We start from the raw sequence: 25,445 nt of genomic DNA on the forward strand, positions 1-25,445 counted from the left end.
ATGTTTACAGTGTAATTTTTTAACAGACGGGTTAAAATGAAGGTTGTTTTCTTAAGCTACAGTTCGTTAGCTCCATAGATATGTATACATATCTGTCGTTAGCTCTGTTTGCAAGCGTAACTGTGTTACTATGGTTACCAGTGTTTAAAGTGGCGGATTAATTTTGAACTGTAATCAAACTGATACCTGTGCATTAAACGGTTTTACTGCAAACCTTCCAGCCAATCAGAATCGAGTATTCAAACAGACCATGGTATAAATATATTTAATTAATCATATATATATATATATGACCTTGTGAAATATAAGTGTTCGAAATATATATATATATAATTTCGAACACTTATATTTCACAAGGTCAATTCTCTAGTACTTTTATCAACATTAAACTGTGTCTTCCTGCTCTCTTTATGTTGTGAAAATACATATTTCTTTCGTTTTAGCACATCTAAACACATCATGTCAGCTGCTGGCGTGCCCATCATTGAGGGTTATCATGGAGAGGACCAATCAGATGAGAGACTTCAGAGTGAGGCAGCAAAGACTGGCTACCCCGTGATGATCAAAGCCGTTCGCGGCGGCGGCGGGAAGGTGCGTCGTGTCGTCTCTGTGATCCTGTGATATTCATCATCGCCATATAACTCCATATAACTGCAGCACAAGCCTGTCAAATTTCCATCTAAAATCAAAAATATTGGAACAAGATGCACATTTTGGGCACTTATGATCCAAATACAGCTCCTGCTGCAGTATTTCAAACACTACAAACTGTGGAACGGTTTTACAACGCTTAACGTGAAAAACACTAGGGTGAGCTGCACCAATAAGGATTGAATTAATTAAAGTTGAACACTTATCTAGGATTTGTTGATATGGGTTTTATTTTAAATCGAGTTGTTGCACCACTTCATTTTAAACAGATTAATTACGCAGTAAAACCGTTATAGAGCGGATCAAGCAGCAGACGGAGGGTGTACCGACGACAGGCTAAATAATCTGCATTAGTGCAACCCACCCTTAAAGTGCCTGTAACAGTGATATTAAAAGATCAAATTCAGTTTACATCTTTTTAAAGGTCCCGTTCTTCGCGTGTTTTCGAAGCTTTGATTGTGTTTACAGTGTACAATATAACATGAGTTCATGTTTCGCGTGTAAAAAAAAAAACTGTATTTTTCACACAATTGACTTATCTATACAGCGCTGTTTCCTCTGTCCTAAAAACGGCCTGATGATTTCCTTGTGCTATGAAGTCCCTCCTTCAGAAACACGTAACGAGTTCTGATTGGGCCAGCGCTTCCCGCACTCTGATTGGACAGCAGCTTAGCGCACTTTGCCCGGAAAGGTCCCGCCTCTTACCATAACGAGGCGATGCAAGCGCTGAATGCGCGCTCTTCTCCACATGGGACAGCAACGAGACCACGCCCCCTATTTTGCGTGTTCTTGTGGGCGGAGGGTTAGTCAACAAACGGTTCTAGAGACGTCATTACAGCAGGAAGTGCAGCTGTGTAGTCCAAACCGGCCGTTCGCTGTAGGCTTTGAAAGGGAACTTCTGTTAAATTAAATATCTCACTAGGCATTGAACTTTGAGCTTTATAATTTTACAGGTATTATTTATTCTCTAACAGCAACATTACACACTAACTAAAGTTTGAAAGATGGAATCGCGAAGAACGGGACCTTTAATAATGCATACTATATACAGGTGTGTAGATGAGCCAAGAATATGCGCAACGTGTTTTCTTTATAATGGGTTTCGATGGGGAAGCGCCTAACGAGAAACCTCGTGTTGGACTAATATTCTGTGTTAATCTGATTGCCTGTATAAAGTGTGCAACATCAATATGGTGAATATTGAATTTGGTCTTTTAATATCACTGTCTTACTGCATTAATACTGACTACAAACCTGGAAAAATGACTGGCGGGCAATGGAGTAGAGCCTTGTTTTGCTCTCCAGGTGGGCCTTCCTTTAAAGGCTTAGTTCACCCAAAAATGAAATGTCTGTCATTAACTCCTCTCCCTAATGGCGTTCCACACCTGTAAGACCTCCGTTCATCTTCACACACAGTTTAAGATATTTTATATTTAGTCTGAGAGCGTATGCAAGTGTATGCACACTATACTGTCCATGTCCAGAAAGGGAATAAAAACATCATCACAGTAGTCCATATGAGACATCAGTGGGTTAATTAGAGTCTCTTTAAGCATCGGAAATACATTTGGGTCCAAAAATAAAAAAAACTACGACTTTATTCAGCATTGTCTTCTCTTTCGGGTTTGTTTTCAAACCTCAAATAAAGATTCAAATGGTTATGAATCAGCGTATTGATTCATGATTCGGATCATGAATCAATTCACTATTTCCGATGCTTCAAGAGACTCTAATTAACCCACTGACGTCTCATATGGACTACTGTGATGATGTTTTTATTCCCTTTCTGGACATGGACAGTATAGTGTGCATACACTTGCATACGCTCTCGGACTAAATATAAAATATCTTAAACTGTGTGTGAAGCTGAACGGAGGTCTTGCGGGTGTGGGAAGACATTAGGGGGAGGAGTTAATGACAGACATTTCATTTTTGGGTGAACTAACCCTTTAAGCATGTGACGATGCGTGAAAACTATGAATTGTGCCTGTTAGAAACCACTCTGCTTTATTTGCGTTCGACTTGCACAGGGAATGCGAATCGCGCGCACAGAAGCAGATTTCCTGGAGCAGCTGGAGTCCGCCCGGAGAGAAGCTCGCAAGTCCTTCAACGACGACGTCATGCTGATCGAGAAGTTCGTGGAAAACCCCAGGTCTGGTTTGTTTATTGTGCTTAGTGTGTCGCACACACAGTTTGATGTGCATCATTTGATGTGTGTGTGTGTGCTGTTGCATTAGACACGTGGAGGTGCAGGTGTTCGGAGACCAGTACGGGGACGCAGTCTATCTGTTTGAGAGAGACTGTAGCGTACAGAGACGCCACCAGAAGATCATAGAGGAGGCTCCTGGGGTAAGAGTCACATTCATTCATTCATTCATTCATTCATTCATTCATTCATTCATTCATTCATTCATTCATTCATTCAGCATCTTTTGCAGTGAAGATAGCCCCTGTATGGTTACGATATGTGCTTGTGTTAATGAAACTGACCTGTGTGTGTGTGTGTGTGTGTGTGTGGGTGTGTGGGTGTGGGCATGTTTTTGTGACATATGAGGACACAAATGTGTATAATGACACAGGTATTACAAGGAGAGGGTGAAATATGAGGACATTACCCATGTCCCCACTTTTCAAAATGCTTATAAATCATACAGGAGGAGTCTTTTTTTTAGAAAGTAAAAATGCAGAATGTGATGGCTAGGTTTAGGGGCAGGGGCTGTGTGTGTGTGTGTGTGTGTGTGTGTGTGTGTGTGTGTGTGTGTGTGTGTGTGTGTGTGTGTGTGTGTGTGTGTGTGTGTGTGTGTGTGTGTGTGTGTGTGTGTGTGTGTGTGTGTGTGTGTGTGTGTGTGTGTAAGAGATTGGTAGGTTTAGGGGCTGGGGCAGTGTAAGGGGATAGAAAATACGGTTTGTATGGTATAAAAGCTATTATGCCTATGGAATGTCCCCACATTTCAAATAAACAAACGTGTGTGTGTTTGTGTGTGTGTGTGTGACCACAGCCAGGCATCAGTCCTGAGGTCAGGCGTAAACTCGGAGAGGCCGCAGTGCGGGCAGCTAAAGCAGTCGACTATGTTGGAGCAGGTGATGATAATGTCATGTGACCTCTGTGATGTGTTTCAGCTGATGACAGAATTAGTGTGACCACAGTATGTACACAACCATTCAAAGGTTTGAGGGCTGTAATTAAAATAAAAGAAAGAAATTCATACTTTTATTCAACAAGGGACACATTAAAGGGATCGTTCACCCATCATTTACTCTCCCTCATGTCGTTCCAAGCCCAAAAGACCTTTGTTAATCTTCAGAACACAAATGAAGTAGCCTGACATGGCCAGAATATGAGTCTGATGCTCCATTGGGCTGTGATTATGGGGCGTGTTTCAACCCAACTAGGAAAGACATTAAATAATTGGACAGACCTACAACTAGCCTAGAAATCTAGACGCACCCTAGTGTGAGCAAATCTAATCTACCCACAAGTGTCGTCTAGCAACTCTCAATACCCCTCTGAGCTGTATTCGCCAAACTCTTGCCGGACCAATCACATCGTGTATAGAGTCGGTGGGCGGGGCCATAATGATGACGGCCGAGTTGCGTTTGCTGCTTCTAGTAAACACAGAAACTGGCGAACGGCGGCGGTCTTTCGAATCAGCTCTGCCCGCGCCTCCGGAAGACTTGGAGTTAAGCTTTTCTCTGAGAAAAGAACAAAGAACGGCACTGAAGTCATTCTTAAAAAGGGAAGATGTGTTCTGAGTTTAGCCGACCGGATACGGCGAATGTTTAATCTATCAACAAGCTCTGTTTCTCTGGTTGGTGTAGCGCTGTCCTATCGCGTGCAGAGGGAGTTTGAAAGACAACCGTTTATCCGCCCCTCGGATTGAGCTGTCAATGGTGAGTTTCCAGACCAAACATCTTGATGTGGGTCTGGCTTTTCAGGCTAACCTACAACCCATCTGACCAACGAAGCGACGCATAACGTTAGTTGACAAATGTCAACAGAGCTCAACTGCACTGTGTTACCAACTCTGTGGTTTTTCCGTGGGTTGTTTTCCATGTCTGTGGGTTGAATGACCTCAATTATGTGATGTACGGACCAAGGAATGCCAATTTTAGCAGGCAACTGATATAAAATAACACACATTTTACCCCCACATTTTTTCCCGGAGAACCCCCCGAGAAGCTTTTGTTTAGGGCTAGTTTTTGTTTAGGGCGGGTTTTGTTGTAAAAACTTGGCAACCCTGTCTGCACGTGCGCTAGAATAAACGATCTTAGCCAGTGTTGTAAAAAATAAAAGAATTAAAGGATACAGTAACGTTACTTACCAACATGATCCTCATTTCTGAGAGAAATAGTGAAGGTGATGCATATACAAACAAGCTCTCCGTTTAGGATTAGAACAAATATAACCCAAGCCCCTTTGATGACGTGATGATTACGTTACTGTCGATCATCTGTCCGTCATCGTCTAAAGCCCGCCCTGACGATTTCATTGGTCAGTTTCTGTTCCGGCATAATTACCCCTCTATGGATCGAGTCCAGACCGAACCGCCCGAGCTCAGATCTTTTGGGCGGGGCTGAGTTCGGCTGGCATCCAGGCTACCAATGAAGATATCTTTGATGAAATCTGAGAGCTCTCTGATCCTCATTGACAGCTACTCAACTATCACATTGACGTCAAAGACCTCATTAAACTAATCATGTGACTCCAATGGTTTAACCTCAGTTTTATGAAGCTACACAGGTGCTTTGTTTGTCCAAAAAACAACATAATTTACCACTTTATTGGCACAATATTAATCTCCAAAATGCGTTTACATAACATTCTCGTCTCAACGCAACACGCATATGTCGTGGTGCTCTCGCTTCATAGAATTGAGGATAAACCGCTGGAGTCACATGATTACTTTAAGGATGTCTTTACTACCTTTCTGGGGCTTGAATTGGAAGTTGAGTAGGGACAAAAATAGGGCTGTCTCTGATTAAAGATTTTTAAAGATGATTTAAGTCATTAGTCAACTAATCGCACGTTTATATTAATTGAATTACTTAAATACTGGGTGGTGGAACATTTTATGATTGACATATAAACACACAAAGCTTATTATGATTATGAATGCTTCAGGAAAAAAATAGCAAGGAGACATTTTAAATGTTTATTAATAAACTGAGTCCTTAATAAACTGAGTTCTTTTCGGCTGCAAAGATGAAGTTGGCGATGCTGACTTTCGTCACCGCAGTGAACACGCCTATGGAGAGAAATGCACCTTTCATATACGGATTACATAAGCAGGGAGTATTGTTTATTTTATTTGAATTGGTTCATTTAAAAGTAGACATTTCAGTTCATTTTTGTGACACGCTCCAGTTCTAACTCAGAAGGTATAAAGCCTGTTTGTTTTCTTTTTTACAAAAGCTAAATTTTTTGTTTGTTATTGTGTACATATAAAAGTACAGTTTTGAATGATGTTTTACTCTTCTAATCTGTATTACTAAAAGTTGGTTTAAGTTGAAAAACTGTAAGCGATCGTGCCGGCACCACTATGTCGTACTTCATCTTCCGCTCTGCACAAACACTTGGATATGCACCTAATAACAGCGCACATTTATCTAGGCTAACGTCAGAGCGAGCGCTGTAAAGTTGCTACTTGCATGTTTCAAATGATCAGCCATATTTGAGGTCGATGGATGATAGACGAGCGTTGAGATTTCCTGCACATGCTGTAATTACCACAAGGACCCGCCGTTAACCATCTGTTCCTCACAGACTGCGTGACTTCAACACGTGAGTTTTTTTAAAACTGACTAACAAAGTCTTGGTCCTCTTTTCTAAGCCTCTTCTCATCGACTTGCGTTTAGTCTATTATTAGGGTGCAGCAACAGAAAGAAATTTCTCATATTTGGTTAAAAAGATCTTCATTTGTGTTCTGAAGATGAACAAACGTCTTACAAGTTTACAAGTCCAATGACATGAGGGTGAAGAATTAATGACATTTCTGGGTGAAGTAACCACGTAATCAATCAAAAGTGACTGTAAATACAGTCTTGTTCAAAATAATAGCAGTACAATGTGACTAACCAGAATAATCAAGGTTTTTAGTATATTTTTTATTGCTACGTGGCAAACAAGTTACCAGTAGGTTCAGTAGATTCTCAGAAAACAAACAAGACCCAGCATTCATGATATGCACGCTCTTAAGGCTGTGCAATTGGGCAATTAGTTGAAAGGGGTGTGTTCAAAAAAATAGCAGTGTCTACCTTTGACTGTACAAACTCAAAACTATTTTGTACAAAAATTTTTTTTCTTTCTGGGATTTAGCAATCCTGTGAATCACTAAACTAATATTTAGTTGTATGACCACAGTTTTTTAAAACTGCTTGACATCTGTGTGGCATGGAGTCAACCAACTTGTGGCACCTCTCAGCTGTTATTCCACTCCATGATTCTTTAACAACATTCCACAATTCATTCACATTTCTTGGTTTTGCTTCAGAAACAGCATTTTTGATATCACCCCACAAGTTCTCAATTGGATTAAGGTCTGGAGATTGGGCTGGCCACTCCATAACATTAATTTTGTTGGTTTGGAACCAAGACTTTGCCCGTTTACTAGTTTGTTTTGGGTCATTGTCTTGTTGAAACAACCGTTTCAAGGGCATGTCCTCTTCAGCATAGGGCAACATGACCTCTTCAAGTATTTTAACATATGCAAACTGATCCATGATCCCTGGTATGCGATAAATAGGCCCAACACCATAGTAGGAGAAACATGCCCATATCATGATGCTTGCACCTCCATGCTTCACTGTCTTCACTGTGTACTGTGGCTTGAATTCAGAGTTTGGGGGTCGTCTCACAAACTGCCTGTGGCCCTTGGACCCAAAAAGAACAATTTTACTCTCATCAGTCCACAAAATGTTCCTCCATTTCTCTTTAGGCCAGTTGATGTGTTCTTTGGCAAATTGTAACCTCTTCTGCACATGCCTTTTTTTTAACAGAGGGACTTTGCGGGGGATTCTTGAAAATAGATTAGCTTCACACAGACGTCTTCTAACTGTCACAGTACTTACAGGTAACTCCAGACTGTCTTTGATCATCCTGGAGGTGATCATTGGCTGAGCCTTTGCCATTCTGGTTATTCTTCAATCCATTTTGATGGTTGTCTTCCGTTTTCTTCCACGTCTCTCTGGTTTTGCTCTCCATTTTAAGGCATTGGAGATCATTTTAACTGAACAGCCTATCATTTTTTGCACCTCTTTATAGGTTTTCCCCTCTCTAATCAACTTTTTAATCAAAGTACGCTGTTCTTCTGAACAATGTCTTGAACGACCCATTTTCCTCAGCTTTCAAATGCATGTTCAACAAGTGTTGGCTTCATCCTTAAATAGGGGCCACCTGATTCACACCTGTTTCTTCACAAAATTGATGACCTCAGTGATTGAATGCCACACTGCTATTTTTTTGAACACACCCCTTTCAACTAATTCAACTAATTGCCCAATTGCACAGCCTTAAGAGCGTGCATATCATGAATGCTGGGTCTTGTTTGTTTTCTGACAATCTACTGAACCTACTGGTAACTTGTTTGCCACGTACCAATAAAAAAATATACGAAAAACCTTGATAATTCTGGTTAGTCACATTGTACTGCTATTATTTTGAACAAGACTGTACATTCATAATCTCACAAAATAGTCTATTTTTAAATAAATTCTTCTTTATTGAACATTATATTCATTAAAAAATCCTGAAGAAAATGTCACGGTGTCCATAAACAACTGTTTTCAACATCGATAATAATCATAAATGTTTCTTGAGAATGATTAGTGAAGGATCATGTGACGCTGAAGACTGGAGTGATGATGGTAAATCCATCTTTGATCACAGGAATAAATTACACTTTACTATATATTCACATAGAAAACAGCTATAATATTTCACAATATGACTATTTGTACTGTAATTTGGTCAAATAAATGCAGTCTTGGTGCTAAAAAATATTTTTACAAAATCTTGCCAACCCCAGGCGGTAGTGTATATTGTCAAATAAATGCAGCTTTTATATTGCCTTTTTAAATATTTAATATAACATCAAACAACGGATGATTCACTGTTGACCGATTAAAATTTCTGACTGAACAGGAACTGTGGAGTTCATCATGGACGCGCAGCACAACTTCTACTTCATGGAGATGAACACGCGTCTGCAGGTGGAGCATCCCGTCTCAGAGATGATCACAGGAACAGACCTGGTGGAGTGGCAACTGCGTGTAAGACGCCAGCATGTGGACTTCACTCATTTAGTACTGACCTCCTGAAGCTACTTAGGATATTGACATATTTCACAAGTAATACAAAGCAGCAGACATTTGCAGATTTGCCCACAAGGGGTCGCAAGGACACCTGATATTTTTACACGTTTGTGGCTGCGAATAACTTTTAACTTAAAGGGTTAGTTCACCCAAAAATGAAAGGTCATTAGCTCCTCCCCCTAATGTCGTTCCACACCCGTAAGACCTCCGTTCATCTTCACACACAGATTAAGATATTTTATATTTAGTCAGAGAGCGTATGCAAGTGTTACTCAAATAAAGATTCGAATTGAACGATATGAATCGGCGTATTGATCAATGATTCGGATCGCGTGTCAATACGCTGATTCATAACCGTTCGAATCTTTATTTGAGGAACACGGAAGTGAAGACAATGCTGAATAAAGTCGTAGTTTTTGTTATTTTTGGACCCAAATGTATTTCCGATGCTTCAAGAGACTCTAATTAACCCACTGATGTCTCATATGGACTACTGTGATGATGTTTTTATTCCCTTTCTGGACATGGACAGTATAGTGTGCATACACTTGCATACGCTCTCGGACTAAATATAAAATATCTTAAACTGTGTGTGAAGATGAACGGAGGTCTTACGGGTGTGGAACGCCATTAGGGAGAGAAGTTAATGACAGACATTTCATTTTTGGGTGAACTAAGCCTTTAATTCAGATTTGTCAGACTCTTGTCATGCCGTGTTTTTGTCCATCAGGTAGCAGCGGGGGAGAAGTTGCCCCTCACGCAGGAGCAGATCGTGTTAAAGGGTCATTCTTTTGAAGCCAGAATATACGCTGAAGACCCCAATAATGACTTCTTGCCCGGAGCGGGGCCACTGCTACACCTGTCCACCCCGCAGGGCGATCAGTCCACACGGATAGAGACGGGGGTTCGAGAAGGTGCTTTACATTTAACCTCATGTTACACATTACCAAAAAAAATGTTTTTTTTAGTTTACATAATATTTCTTTCCTATATTCAAATATTAGATTTGTTTTGCTGTTGTTTTTGTATTATGGTAATGACATTTTGGGAGGTGTACAGTATGTGTGTGTTGTCATAATGCAAATAATATTTTTGGTCGTCGATTTCAAGGTCCTTTATTTTAAATATATATTAATTCATTTCGATTGATTGTTCTGCTCTGGCTTTATAGGCAATATTTATTTTGGCAAAATTGAGCAAAAGCAAACAAGACAATATTTTGTCTAAAATATTACACAATATTAACTTCCTTGTTTAACGGTTGCATAAAATCTATATCACATTTGTACTTATGCAATTCGGGGGAAAAAACACTCTTTTTGTACTCGTTACTTATGTGATATTGCTTGACTATATCATGATATACTGATAATATGAGACAAACTCATACAGCGGCATGTTTGCTCTGATAATGATTATGGTATATAATCCAGAATTTTGCTCTGAACAATTATGTGTTGCTCTTGATAATACTTAAAGGAAGTGTATGTAAGATTGTGGCCAAAACTGGTACTGCAATCTCTATCCCCTCTCCCCCTCCCCCTGACTCGAGGTTGCCAGATTGGCTGCCGGACTACTGTTGTCAGTGATATAACGCTACGTTCACACCAAATGGGAATTGAGAGTCAAAATCGTGTCTACCGCGTCTAGTTTGACGCATGAACGTTTTGAATCCATTCAACGTTTTGAATCCATTGGACACGCGTAGAAATCGAGCATTTGAAGCGAAATAGACGCGTGTTAAAGGTGCTCCAGGTGAAATATATTAAGCATTAACAGCCACACATGTGGTTCAGCCAACGCACTACCTGGATTACCTTCACTGCATTTATATTTAAATAAAATATAAAGTTATGAAACTTCACTTTGCCCTCAGTCAAAATGATTTGGTAGGCAACAATAGATTAACTGGACCAAAGATCGCCCTTTAGATGTACACAAGACGAAGTATGTGTCATGTTTAACCTCTACAGAGACATCCGAGCCGGCGGCAAACGCCAGAAGGACTGGCCGAGGAAAGGCTGCTCTCGCTGGGGTTAACGAGCGCCGAGCGCCCGTAGATCGCCTGGAGCTCACAACTACAAAAATGCAAGAGTGTTCTTTTTAAATAGGCACTGTCTTTATAGGTAAACCACCTATTTTAGCTTTAAACAACTACATTATCAACTGAAAAGCATTAAAACTACATTTAGTGACAAAATATCAGTATTTTTTAAATTATATGCAGGGTTTATCACGTCACTTTACCACGTGACAGCAGCAAGCAGGCTCCTCATTGGTTGACACGGCGCGAATTGACGCCAAAGTTCGCTTCAAACGCATGAATGCACAAAAAGCACCACTCGCGCGTAACGCGCAAGACGCTCAATTCGCTTCAAATTCGCGCGAACTTTCCATTGACTTAACATGGAAATCATTCGCCCCAGACACTATTCGCGTTTAGTGTGAACGTACCTTAAAGGGGGGGTGAAACACTCAGTTTCAGTCAGTGTCATGTCAATCTTGAGTACCTATAGAGTAGCATTGCATCCTGCATATCTCCGAAAAGTCTTTATTTTTTTAATAATTATATAAGAAAGATGCGCTGTTCCGAGTCTTTCCGAAAAAAGCCGAGCGGGTGGGGGCGTGTCGTGTGAGCGGAGCTAAATAATGACGTGTGCACGCTGCTGCTATTGTGTTGAGTCGAGTGCGTCGTAAAGCTGTGTCATCCCTAACAGCGGGAAAAAAACTGTATTCAAAATAAAAATATGGCTTTTAATCAGATACAGCCATACATCTATGATCCGGAATCAGACCCAGAGGCTGCAGTTGAACAGGAGCAGCAGCAAAAACGACTAGAGCAGGACGTCTCTATGTGGTACAAGTTATACACTAACTATATAATATGCTTAGCGGCTTGTGTTATTTACATATTTATACTTGAATTATATCGTCGTATTTTTGTCTTTGAAGGTGTACATGTGGGAAGTGCAGTTGTGCACGTGTGTGTGTGTGTGTGTTTACGCGTGGTTTGTGTAGACAATTGTAACGTTATTAAGCGGACTGGTTTTGCACGGCAGGCTAAGTTAGTGTTTACATAGAAAGACACGGAATAGTAGCGCATTTAAATGAAGAAGCGCGCTTATTTAGTTCAACATATTTCCCCACTCTTTGTGTATTGTTGTTTGGAGTGCTTTTACAATACACAAACATAAAGTTACACATATAGTGGCCAGCTAAACAAATGTACACGCACTACACATCGCATGCTCCATTGATCAATTAACTATACGTGATCATGTTTGGGCTACTTGATGAGCATAGGCAAAAACACAGACATTTGAAGCAGTCTAACTCACCGCCCGCGGTTCTAACGTTGGGACCTTTATCGTTGGGACTGCTCCATCCTTCAGCATTAGGCGATTGGGAAAATCCGGCGTCGAGCTGGGCCTTGTTTATGAAACAGTCGGCACCGAAATGCAGCGAACAGATATAAACATTCGCGCAACTCAGTTGCTGATCCGGAAAAGCAAATTCCATCCACTGTTGCCTTAACGCGGGGTTTTGGGGAATCTGTGCAGGACTGTCTTGGTCTGGCAACCAAAAACGCACTTTTTGATGTCATTGTTAATTGTGCACATCACCTGTCCAGCATCCTACAAGCCAGCGCTTTGATGGGCGTAGCCTGTTGCTTTCGCTCTCTCTCTCTCTCTCTCTCATGCTCTTCCGGTAGAATTGTCCGTAAGGCCCATACAAGGAAATTCCGCCCCCATTAACGTCAAAGGGGACGCATGATCGCAAAAAACTTGCCGAAACTTATGACTAACCGGAAGTAGTATTTTTGACAAAGAAATACTCCCATCAAACGTCCACCTTAACTTTTGAAACTTTGTCTATGTTTAGTATGGGATGATGGGATGATTTAATATGTCTTTAACAGTGTAAAAAGATCAGTATGCATGAAACAGCATTTCACCCCCCCTTTAAGTATTTGAAATTAACATGATTTCTAAATGTCTAGTGACATATCAGGGCCATTTTATGATTAATTGAAATACATTTCTTACATACAGTTCCTTTAAGTAATACAAGTAAATAATGAGTTCTCATATTTATTCTTCAATACAAGTATTTTTAGTTAATGTTTGTCAATGATCAATGCTTTAAATGTTATTGGTTGGTAAATGCTGTATGTCTGTTCTTAATGTCTAAGGTGATGAAGTGTCTGCCCATTATGACCCCATGATCGCTAAACTGGTGGTTTGGGGAGAAGACCGCTCCGCTGCTCTGAAGAGACTCAGATACTGCCTGCGACAATACAATGTAAGCACACATTCTCATTCACAAGCACTGATATCTTTTAGTATCCATTTTTTTTCAAGTTACAAAAATTGAGTTAAACTTTTTTTTGTTAACCCTGTTCCCTTCCAGTCAGTTGTTATTGAAAAATAAACACCTTCGGGGTGTTACAAGACCTGTCCTGATCACCCTGACAGAGTTTATTCTGTTATTACACGGCTCTTACGCTTGATTCTGATTGGTCAATCGCGTCATCCAGCTGTATATTAGCTATAACATACTCACCTGTCACAGGTGAAGTAAATAGTGTTCATCATCTCCAAAAAAGGCCACATATTAAGGTCTGGATAGATTAGATGGCAAGCAAACAAAAAGCAGTTCACGTAATCAATGTGTTGAATGCAGGAGAAATGGACAGGAATAAAGATCTGGGCGACTTCACAAGGGCTACATTATTATGGCAAGGTGACTGGGTCAGAGTATCTCTGAAATGACAAGTCAAGTCAAGTTTATTTATATCCCGCTTTTACAATGATGATTGTTTCAAAGCAGCTTCACAGTGTTAAAAAGGATAATATTGCAACAAAATTAGATTTGGCTGTACAGTCGTTCTTGAGAAAACAGTGATGTTATCAGCTTATTTTAATTTATCATAGAGCGACAATGTTGGCAGATCAGTAATATAGTTGAATATTTGTGACCCAACTGAGCAACCTAAAAGCCAAAGGCAACAGCGGCAAGGAACCCAAACTCCACCAGAGCATGATGGAGAAAAAACCTTGGGAGAAACCAGACTCAGTTCTTCTCTGGCCGATGAACAAACAGTGTATGATTATGATTTAGGTCAACGTTACAGGTCAGAAGTCATATTAGATCTGAATATTCAGAATATTTGTCCTGTTCCATCTGGTTGAGTTGAGTTATCACGCCGGAGACGGGTTTGATTAGGATCAGTGCCACTGGATTGAGTTTAATTGACACGCTCTCTGCAGACACTTTAGGGATGAGTTGGTCATGTCCAGACACAGGTCCACCATCTGATCCGGACACGGCCGACTGCAGTAAACCTCGGGATAAACAGAGAGACTAACATTAGTGTAGATGTCGTTCTTCTTATGATGTAACGAGTACATCAGGTGTTATGGGAAGTGTTCCCGGTTCCGGCTGACCTAGTTAATGCAGCCTAACAATCAGTCAATTGATTTGAATAATGAAAGTTAAAAATGTTCTATGTGTATGCCATAGTAAAGAGATGTGTTTTTAGTCTAGATTTAAACTGACAGAGTGTGTCTGCTTCCCGAACAATGCTAGGAAGACTGTTCCAGAGTTTAGGAGCTAAATAGGAAAAGGATCGACCGCCTGCAGTTGATTTAGATATTCTAGGTATTATCAACTGGCCAGAGTTTTGAGACCGCAATAGACGTGATGGAGTATAATGTGTTAAGAGCTCGCTTAAGTACTGGGGAGCTAAACCATTTAGTGCTTTTAAGTAATAAGCAAGATTTTGCTTGGCCCTAAAAATCCAACGATTGACTTTGCATTGCGTGAGGCTGCCTCCTTTTCATTTTGGACTTATTACAAAAAACAGAACAATATCTAAAAGCAAATATGTGACAAGGTGTGCAGGAAACAAGCTAAGAAACACATAACTCTTGACCCAAAAAACGAGTGTTTAAGTGATACAGACAATGAAACATGAAGCTTCAGCAGGAGGAATGGGTCAGTTTTGGGATCCTGACCCTCAGTATGCCTCAGTGTGTCTACGTGTGCAGTAAACATTTAGTCAAATATCCATGTGTCAGTTTCATATATTATATTTCCTGTTGCTGATGACTTTCTCCTCCAGTGGGCGTAGTTCTCAGTGTAATATAGTATGTCACACTCTGTCTCTATTGCATGTATGCACTTTTATGTCTTTAAACGCTCGTTTTTTGGGTCAGCAGCTTATAAACACTTCTGGGTTTTTGGGTTTGGGTTTTTTAGCTTGTGCTCTGTACATCTTGTCACCAGTGCTGGGTAAGTTACTCTAAAAAAGTAATAATTATTAGTTACTAATTAAATCTTCAATAGTGTGATTAGAAAAGTATTTAGTTACTTACTAGTAATTACTTCCCAAATCCTGTATCAACCTCGACTAGTTAAGTGATTCAAGGAATGCCATGAAATGGCTCTTAATTCATTCAAATAAAACTACATCTAAAAACTGCAATTATTCTTATGAATTTACCAACGTATTACATGTGAGAAGGATACATAAAAACATGCATTTTAAAGTGAGACTTAAATTTTTTATGTTAATTCCACTATTGTATTGTATATAATTGTTGCACAGTCTATACACAGCATTTAGTTAAATTGCTTGTGAAGTAACTGTAATTAAATTACTTTTACGTAATCCCTTACTTTACTTTTTCAAGGGAAAAGTAATGAAATTACAGTAACTAATTTCTTAGTAACTAGTTACACCCAACACTGCTTGTCACATATCAGCTTTTAGAAATTGTTCTGTTTTTTGTAACAAGTCATAAATAACAAGGAGGCCGCTTCCCGCAATAGAAAGTCAATGGAGACGGTTGGTTTGTTTCCCCCTGGTGTGCGTGGCTTTCAGATTATGATGTTTGTCGCTCTGTCTCTGTGCTGCTGACATCTTGGTGCCAGAGACCGCAGGACACCTCTTGGAGAGTCTATGCCGGCGCACGCTGAGCACCAACAGCATATTAGGGAGGTGGTCATAATGTTTTGGCTCAACGGTGTACAACTACCAATACATTCAAAAATAACAGCACTGCACAATTTACTTCACCTGAACAACTGAGTTGGAATTCCTTCCCTATTATAAGGTATATCTTTGTGCAAATGTAAAGAACTTTTCACACCAAATTTGAAATAAACCTGAGGCTGAGGTAAAAATGCAAATTCACTCATGTACAGTAGAGGGCGCCGCTCAAACCTTTCAGCTGGGCTGCCCTTCTGGATAATGGAAGTTTAAAAAAGTTTAACTCTTACTTCTCCAATAAAAACTAAAAATCTAAAGTCATTTTTGCTTTTGGTTTAACTGAATCATCAAAAGTCTGGTCGATAAAGGTAGATTAAATGCATAAAAAACTTGTTTTATTTAACTATTGGAGGCTTGCATAGTATTTAGATTTTTTTATTTGACTGATTTAATTCATTTTGAGGAATACTTAATCTTTATTGTGCACGTGAGATGAGGAAATGCTCACATTTAGTCTAGAACTACAATAACCTGTTCACACAACGCCTCTGCACTTACTAAATGTGAAACATGCGTTACTGTTTCACATTTAGTAAGTGCAGAGGTGTTGTGTGAACAGGTTAATTTTAAAAGTAATGCGTTACTTTACTAGTTACTTGGAAAAGTAATCTGATTACGTAACTCGAGTTACTTGTAATGTTATCCCCAACACTGTTCCCCCATGTGTTCCACGTGTGGGTTTTTCTGTAAGGGTTTGTTCAACAAATGTATATTTGACAGATTGTGGGTCTCAACACCAACATCGATTTCTTGCTGAGTCTTTCGGGGCATCCGGAGTTCGAGGCCGGGAACGTGCACACCAGTTTCATCCCCCAGCACCACCATCAGCTGTTCCCGGCGGCCCAGAGCCCGTCCGGTGCGGTGCGGTGTCAGGCCGCTCTGGCTCTGCTGCTCCGCGAAAAACTGCACACACAGCAATACAGGGATCAGTCCAGTGGTGAGAGTGCACATTTGTTTGCGGTATCGAGTGTGTCCAAACTGAGCTGCTGGTGTGAGATGGTGTGCGATGGTGTTGTTGGGACAGTCGGTGTGAAGCTCGTCTGGGATGTTAATCTGAGCTTCCTCTTGCAGACGTGTACTCACCGTTTGCCTCCAGTAACGGGAGACGACTCAATGTCCTGCACTGCAGGAACCTGACACTGCAACTAGGGGACAACAGTGAGTGTTTATGCTCTAATACACACACACACACACACACACACACACACAGCCCCGAAACCTGCCCATCACTGGAACATACTACATTTTTACTTTCTCAAAAAAAACTCATCTTGTATGATTTATAAGCATTTTGAAAAGTGGGGACCGCCGGCTGGTACCCACAATGTAGGTAATCTCAGGTTTTACTATCCTTATGGGGACATCCCCACAATGTAATATAGACAAGGGCGCACACACACACACACACACTGCTCCTACCCCTAAACCTACCCATCTCTCTCACACACACACACACACACACACACACACACACACACACACACACACACACACACACACACACACACACACTGCTCCTACCCCTAAACCTACCCATCTCTCTCACACACACCACACACACACACACACACACACACACACTGAAGGTTTAACTCTGAATGATCGCTTCAGGAGAAGAGTTCGACCTGACACATCACAGAAATCTCCTCCATAAATCTTCTGCTTTCTAGAGCCGCTCTTGGAGATGTTTATAGGACGAACACATGCAGTACTGAAGATCAAATCCGTTATACTAATTCATATGGACATTTTCCAATCTGCATATTTGAATAAGTTGCATCTTTTCAGCCATCACCACAAGATAATCCATAGCTTTATTTAATCCATGGTTTATATTGGAGTATTATCATGTTACTTTTAAATATTCAAGATTTAGTCAGTGATTTTGTTTTATAAATTTTCCTAGGGGGAAAAAACATGATTCTCTCAGCTTTTTGCTCAAAATGTTGCTTTTTTTAATTAAACTTCTCCACATTCAAGAGTTGATTAAAGATAATCCATTATGATAGTTTTTGTTTTTTAAAGCTACACTGTGTAACTTTTTTAGTTTATTCTTAGCTAAAAACTCTTAGTTCTTTCAAAAATATATGTGCTCATTAATGTACATTTACTTCTTTCAAGTAATAAAGTATTCTCGTAAGTTTATAATATGCCATTGAAAACACATACGGGTGAAATGTGTTGCAGGTCTGAATGACAGGAAAGGATGCATATTTACAAATGATATGAAGTTGACCAGACAAAACATGAAATATTTTGTGTTCATATTGTCTGCAATGAAATACAAGTCAAAGTAAATTTAGAAATCACTACTTTCTTTTTTATTTTTCTGATTTGGGGTTGTAAAAGAAAAGCTCTGATTGGGTATTTAAATGATTGAAATCTTGAAACTGCAAGCATGAATGCTGGAACCCAGTTTTTATTTTTAAACTACATTGTAATCTTGTCTTTTTTCGTCATCGACATTACATGTTATTATAGTTCAGGACGTTTACGTCATATTGTCTTTGTCACATCTTAGTCATGTTAAAAAATGTTGTCAACAATCACTTTTTTCGTTAACGAATTTAAAACTACAACTATCACAGCTATGTTCAAAATCAAATGTAATGATCATTCATAATTTTGCAGCTCTATTCTCACACACCGCAGTATCTCCAGATTACAGTTTGTACTCTTCAGTGCATCAGAGAGAATCTTTACTCCTGTGTCTTTCAGGTCATTGCTACTCAGGTCAAGCTCTTTAAGAGGAGAGTTTGATGACTGTAGAGCTGAGACCACAATTTCATAGCTGGGACTAGTGAGATTACAGTCAGCAAGACTGAAAGAGACAAAAAAATGTTTTTAGTAAGTTTAGTGGACAGATTTTTACAAAACCACATGGAACGACATACAAAAACAGTTTCTCTCTATAGCTTAAAATTTCCCCTAATAGTAGCCTAAATGTTCACCTAGACCAGCTTGAATTGTTAGGTATTAATCAAACCTTTGGGGGTGTTAAAATTCATACATTTCCCTGATGTGCTGATTAAAAAACATTAAGATTGTCAAAGCCATGGGCCAGGGGGCCTTATCCATAACCAAAAGTTATTTTTCTTGTGCCATTTCCCAGAGAACTTACATTTGCCCTTGTTTTTACTGACCTTCTACTGTCTTTTTGGCATGAATAGAAACTAAATAAAAGTTTTTTACAAAGCCCTTTTTTTATTTGATTAGCTTTTAAAGATATGTTCCCATACTAGAGGAAGGGATTGTATTGTATAGCATGTCCATGGTAGGCCAAAGCCCTCATAATGCAGAAGGGTAGTTTTGAGCCAGGGTTGATGCAGGAACTGCACATGGAGATTGACCATGATTAAAGTCACAGCGCATAGCAGTTCTCAGCAGACCAGAAGCAGGCTGAGACAATCAAGAGCTTGCCCCCAAGGTGCTATCAGAGTCAATTGCAGGCTGCCTCTCTGCTTTCCTGACATGACGTCTCTGTTCCCTCCTTCCAGGAATGAGGGTTACATACATAACAGAGAGGTTGTGTTGACTTGAAGGGGGAGGATACTTATGTGAATACATCTTTTTTAGTTGTAGTGCATTTGTAACAGTATGTATCACTCTCCAAAATTTGTTCTTGGTGCATCTCTAGGGTGAATAGTTATATCAAATGCGCTGTTATGTTCTGTTGTTTATCTGGGCAAAGAGAGACATCTTGTGGTGATTCCTAACCTAGCATGTTGTTTACATTTACTAGCAGTCTCGCATCAGTTCAACGTCTCTCTGTGAATTAAGCGGTCTCATATTTTTCTCTCTTGATTTAATTTGGCCAGAAAACACGTTTGCCTGTAAGTACAAAGTCATATAGTTATCTCATCATCTAGTAAGAATAATAGTAATAAGATCCTTTGTTTATTAAGTTGAGTTTGTTCTAAATTTGTATTTTGATCACATATGGTTAGCTTCATAATGTAAATTCCCATAGAAGTTAGCATTAAGCTGGCATATTTATTTTTATATGTTTATCAGGTTAAATTTCAATATTATAAATAAACAACTTCTGTATTTGAATGGAATACTAAAATGTATTGTTCTTTGCAGTTTTAAAGTGCTTCCTGAGTAAAGTTTGGAAAGGATAAACAAGCTTCATTCTTTTCTTGGGGAAACTGTGAACTACCTGCCGAGCTGATGTAAAAGGCTAGACTGTGCCATACGCACACAGAAGCGGGGGCAGAACATGCACATTTGAATTGCAATTACAATATGATCCAAATAAATTACTTACAGAACTTTTCTGAAGTTGCTCACTGCTGGTATCAATCTTCTTCTACCCTCTTCTGATGTGTTGTATTTCTTGAGGTCCAACTCATCCAGCACCTCATCTGACATCTGAAGGATGCAGGTGATTGCTGAGCATTGAGCAGAAGACAGTTTCTTCTCTGATTGTTTGTCTGATTTCATAAACTCCTGGATCTCTCTGTACAGAGTCTGATCTTTCATCTCCAGCAGACAGAGAAACAGATTGATAGATCTTTCTGTGGGGAGGTCTTTCTCAGTCCTGATTCTGTCTTTAATGTACTGTAATGTTTTCCAGATGCTCTCTGCACTTTTCTCTCTGTGTGTGTTAGCAGTTCCTGTGTTAGGAAGAGTCTCTGATTGGACTCCAGTGAGATTCCCAGCAGGAATCGCAGGAAAAGATCCAGGTGTCCATTTTCATGCTGAAGGGCATCATCTACTGTATCCCTATGCAGATTATATACTTGATCCAAATAATGCAAAGTGTTATTATTTTTTATTATATAATAGTAAAACACATAGAAAGCAGCCAGAAACTCCTGAAAGCTCAGATGAATGAAGCTGTAGACTTTCCTCTGATGAATCACAGATTCCTCCTTAAAGATCTCAGTGCAAATCCCAGAATACAGTGACGTCTATGCCGCTCTCAATCAGGTCCTCCTCATAGAACATCACATTTTTCTTCATAAGCTGTTTGAAAGCCAGTTCGGACAGTTTCAAAATCACTTCTCTGCTGGACTGCAGGAGTTTCTCTGGATCTCTCTCTTCAGACTTATGATTTCTCACATTGCTCTGAATGATCAGAAAATGGATGTACATTTCAGTCAGAGTTTGAGGGATTTCTGCACTCAGATCTTCTTTCGGGAGCTTCTGAAGCACAGTGGATGAGATCCGGCAGAAGACAGGTATGTGGTGCATGATTTGGAGGCTTCTTGCTCTTCTGATGTGGGAGATGATTCTGTTGGCTTGATGCTCGTCACTGATTCTCTTCCTGAAATACTCCTCCTTCTGAGGCTCACTGAATCCCTGAATCTCTGTCAGACGGTTGATGTATTTGGGGGGAATCTGATTGGCTGCTGCTGGTCTGGAGGTGATCCAGATGAGAGCTGAGGGAAGCAGCTCTTTTGTCATGAGCTTTGACATCAACAGACCCACTGATGAAGTCTCAGTCACGTCAGAAACTTTCTGTCTGTCTGTGAACATCAGTGGAATTCTGTTTTCATCCAGACCATCAAAGATGAACACAACTTTACACTCCTCATACATCTTGGAGTCCAGACCTTGAAGTTCAGGATGAAAGTCCAGCAGAAGTCTGTGAAGACTGTACTGATGATCTTGGATCAAGTTCAGCTCTCGTAATGGAAGCACAAACATGAAATCTACATTTCATGCAAGATATGCAAGATGGCGCCGCCGTGTTCGGTCGCCGTTCAGGTCGCTCCTCTGAGACTTTGCTTTTATTTATTATTCTACACTCTTTTGTTCTCAAATTTTTACTAATCTATCATCAGCCTTGGTCTGCTATGATAGCAAAACACTTTTGGATATAGGTTATCGCTACACTGACCTGGTTCAAGACGCTTTCATCAATCCTCTGTGGCCACCTGAGGTTCTTCGGAACGCCGAGTTGAACAAAGGCCACCCGACTCGTAGGCGAAGATTCAAAAAACACCGCGGGAAACGCGCTGGGATCCGCAACAGACTGAGGAAGAGAGCATTCACTCCTCCTCTCCCGAGCATTCTGCTCGCAAATGTCCAATCCTTGGACAATAAGATGGACGATCTTAGAGCCAGGATAAGTTTTCAACGGGACATGAGAGACTGCAACATCTATTGTTTGTCAGAAACATGGCTCACGCCCGCAGTCCCGGACACAGCTGTGACGCCGTCTGAGAACTTCTCTGTTTTCCGGATGGACAGAACAGTCGAGGCCGGTAAAACCAAAGGCGGTGGAGTGTGTTTCATGATCAACAAGAAATGGTGTGATCCCAGAAACATCTCCATCCTTTCGCGATCCTGCTCGCCTCACCTGGAACATTTATCAATCATTTGCCGCCCATTCTATCTGCCTAGGGAGTTTTCTTCGGTCGTCTCCACTGTGGGTTATATTCCACCACAGGCAGACACGGGACTGGCTTCATCTGGCCTCCATGATGCCATCAGCGGCTCCACAAACAGCCACCTCGATGCGGCTTTCATCGTCGCGGGTGATTTTAACAAAGCCAACCTTAAGAATGTATTGCCTAACTTTCACCAACATGTCTCCTGTCCCACACGAGGAGCAAACACACTGGATCACTGCTATTCTCTGTTTAAGAATGCCTACAAGGCTCGTTCACTACCAGCCTTTGGTAAATCGGACCATGCCGCCATTTTCCTTACACCTGAGTACAAACAAAGGCTCGTTCAGGAACCCCCGGTGAGGCGGGAAGTTAAACGCTGGTCGCCTCATTCAGAGATCACGCTACAGGCAGCTCTTGATGACGTTGACTGGGAAATGTTCCGGGCGAGTTCATTGGACGCCAGCGAGTTCACTGATGTGGCGCTCTGCTTCATCAACACACTGACAGAGCAAGCCACACAAACAATAACTATAACGTCCTTCTCTAATCAGAAACCGTGGGTGGACAGTTCAATCCGCGCTGCACTGCCGCATACAACGCCGGTCTACTAACAGGGAATATGAGTGATTATAAATAATCCTGTTATGCTCTCCGACGCGATATGAAGTGTATTTATTATTATTTGACTGCTTTTACATTGCATTTCTATGTTTATTTGATGGCCTATTTTTTAAATATTCTGAGGAAGTTTTTGTTCACATTCATTAATTAATATAGGCGAAAATGTCCATTTTTATTTCTGAAAATGTGTAACATTAGAGACCCTAAATAACTTAAACATAACTTGAGGATCAGTAAGAAGAACTATTATCTACTTGATATTTGATATTCATTTATAAAAAATAAGATACTTATGCACTGAAAAAAAAAAAAAAAATGTTGTTTGTAGTTTTTGTTGGTTTAACTTAAAAAAGTAAGTAACCTGGTTGCCTTAAAATTTTGAGTTTATTGAAATTAAAAATTTGAGTTGATACAATGAAGGAAATTTGTTTAATAAATAGAAACTCAAAATATTATTGTATCTGAACCACATCAAAAATGTGATAAATCATGAAAATAGCACAATTTGGCAGTGTCATCAGAAATAAAACACACACAATTACCCAATATGCTTACACAATCTTTTAATAATATTTAAATAAAGATTGTCGAATCTCAAATTTTTCAAATTGTATTAACTTAAAATTTTAATTTCAATGAACTCAAAATGTTAAGGCAACCAGGTGACTTTTTTTCTAAATAATTTTTTACAGTGTGTGTGTTTGTCAAAAGGTAGACATTTGAACTTGGAAATAAATGTCAAAGACTTTATAACAGTGTTAAATTAGATTTCCCATGTATATTTCCTTTTCCGCTGTCGAGTAATGCAGGGAGTCTTGTGATAGGTTGTTAAGCCAGCCTATCAGAATTTAGCAGTCTCATCTCTGATTGGCACGAATTATGTCATATTATAACGTTAAGTTGTGTTGAGTAAGCGAGCCGTCGAGCAGTCAGAGCGGGTATCAGAGCGCAAGCAAACGAGACGTTGCACATGTGAAATATAAGTTATATTTCACATGTGCAACGTCTCGTTTGCTTGCGCTCTGATACCCGCTCTGACTGTATCATTATATTATATAACGTCGGCGCACATCCAAATAAGCTTATTTTAAATGAAAAATGGATTTTCGTTCGCTCTAAATACTTTCTTATTTGTGAGACGAACATTTCTCTCCAAAACTCAGTTCACACACACAAAATGCCCTTTTCCGCGCTCAAAATATGATCTTGCGCGTGCAGAATTGTGGCAGAATAGTAACCCCATAAGTTTCCAGACCAAAAATCTTGATGTGGGTCTGGCTCGACAGGCTATTAATTCCCCGCAGATCTGCCAGATGCATAAATGATGCATTTGTTACCTGAGTTCAGAGGTCATAGATCCATCAGTGAACAGAGGTCTAGGCCTAATAAAGGATTCAACAGTCTTTATAGACACACTGCTGAGATCTGGAGAAGGTGCTCTTGGGATCTGTAACTGATCAGGTCCAGAATCTTCTGTTTCGGATGTATGGATCTCCTCCTCTTTATTCTCACTGAGATCCATTTTAAAGGCAGTGACCTTCCTCAAACTGTTTAAAGGCTGACTTCACATCTAATCATGGAAACGTAAAGATAAAAGAGATATTACATTTACATTCAGATTGACAAAATTCCTAGATTAACAGTGAATATTGGAAACGTGTATGAGATTCGAGGAAACCATTGCTTGTGCCCGCACTAAAACATGTTAAGTAGAATTGACCTTGTATTATACTAGTCTGCTAGTTTCTAAAGTCAAATCAAGCCTGAATTTCCAGCCCTCAAAAGACCTGCTGCACACAACTTAAGATATTTGAAAGAAGAGGCTTTATTCTTTTGATAAATTGGATATTGATATATAGAGTGAATCTAACCAAACATATATAGCGCTTCTCCCCAAATATATTTCATTTAAAGAAAACAAAACATATTTTAGGACCTTTTTTACATTGTGACAATTGAGCATGTATTAAATATTTTATGCTTTTTTTATATTTTTATGACAATTATTCACATTTCCCCCAAATATTATTTTTATTGTAATGCAAAACTAAATGTTGTACTTTCTGTAATCCATGCCTGACGAACCTTAATATTGTAATATAGAAATTTATTTCGACTGTATACATATAAATATATGATATACAGTTCATGTTTTTAAAATATTAGATCCAGTGCAAAGGCACTAGAATAATATTACTCTAAAATAGCAACACATACTTTACAGTTTAAAACTGTGTGTGTGTGTGTGTGTGTGTGTGGTGTGTGTGTGTGTGTTATTATGAATGACAATAATTGAAACCTGGGGAGAAAATATGCATATTTTTCATAAAAATAATGCCACAATAAAAATAATGATAATACTAATTGTCTTAAATTAGCTTAGTTTTCTTTTAAGAAAAATGTAATTTTGTTAGATTTTGGGGTGAAATATGACCTGGAGATATCCTTTGTTTCTGTCAGATTCA

General features: G+C 39.7%; 1 protein-coding gene across 1 annotated transcript in view; it reads left to right on the top strand.

Moving 5' to 3' along the window:
* The window catches only part of mccc1 (methylcrotonyl-CoA carboxylase subunit), a 55,220-nt gene that overhangs the window by 19,313 nt on the left and 10,462 nt on the right, over positions 1-25,445 (top strand). Inside the window, exons 6-14 of the mRNA XM_067416372.1 lie at positions 444-591; positions 2,682-2,803; positions 2,889-3,000; positions 3,651-3,732; positions 8,792-8,919; positions 9,692-9,875; positions 13,154-13,263; positions 16,736-16,952; positions 17,087-17,173. Of these exons, the coding sequence (XP_067272473.1) occupies positions 444-591; positions 2,682-2,803; positions 2,889-3,000; positions 3,651-3,732; positions 8,792-8,919; positions 9,692-9,875; positions 13,154-13,263; positions 16,736-16,952; positions 17,087-17,173 (1,190 nt within the window). The remainder of the gene's footprint in view (positions 1-443; positions 592-2,681; positions 2,804-2,888; positions 3,001-3,650; positions 3,733-8,791; positions 8,920-9,691; positions 9,876-13,153; positions 13,264-16,735; positions 16,953-17,086; positions 17,174-25,445) is intronic.

The sequence above is a fragment of the Pseudorasbora parva genome, chromosome 14 (genome assembly GCF_024679245.1).
Source record: "Pseudorasbora parva isolate DD20220531a chromosome 14, ASM2467924v1, whole genome shotgun sequence".
Classification (NCBI taxonomy): Eukaryota; Metazoa; Chordata; class Actinopteri; order Cypriniformes; family Gobionidae; genus Pseudorasbora; species Pseudorasbora parva.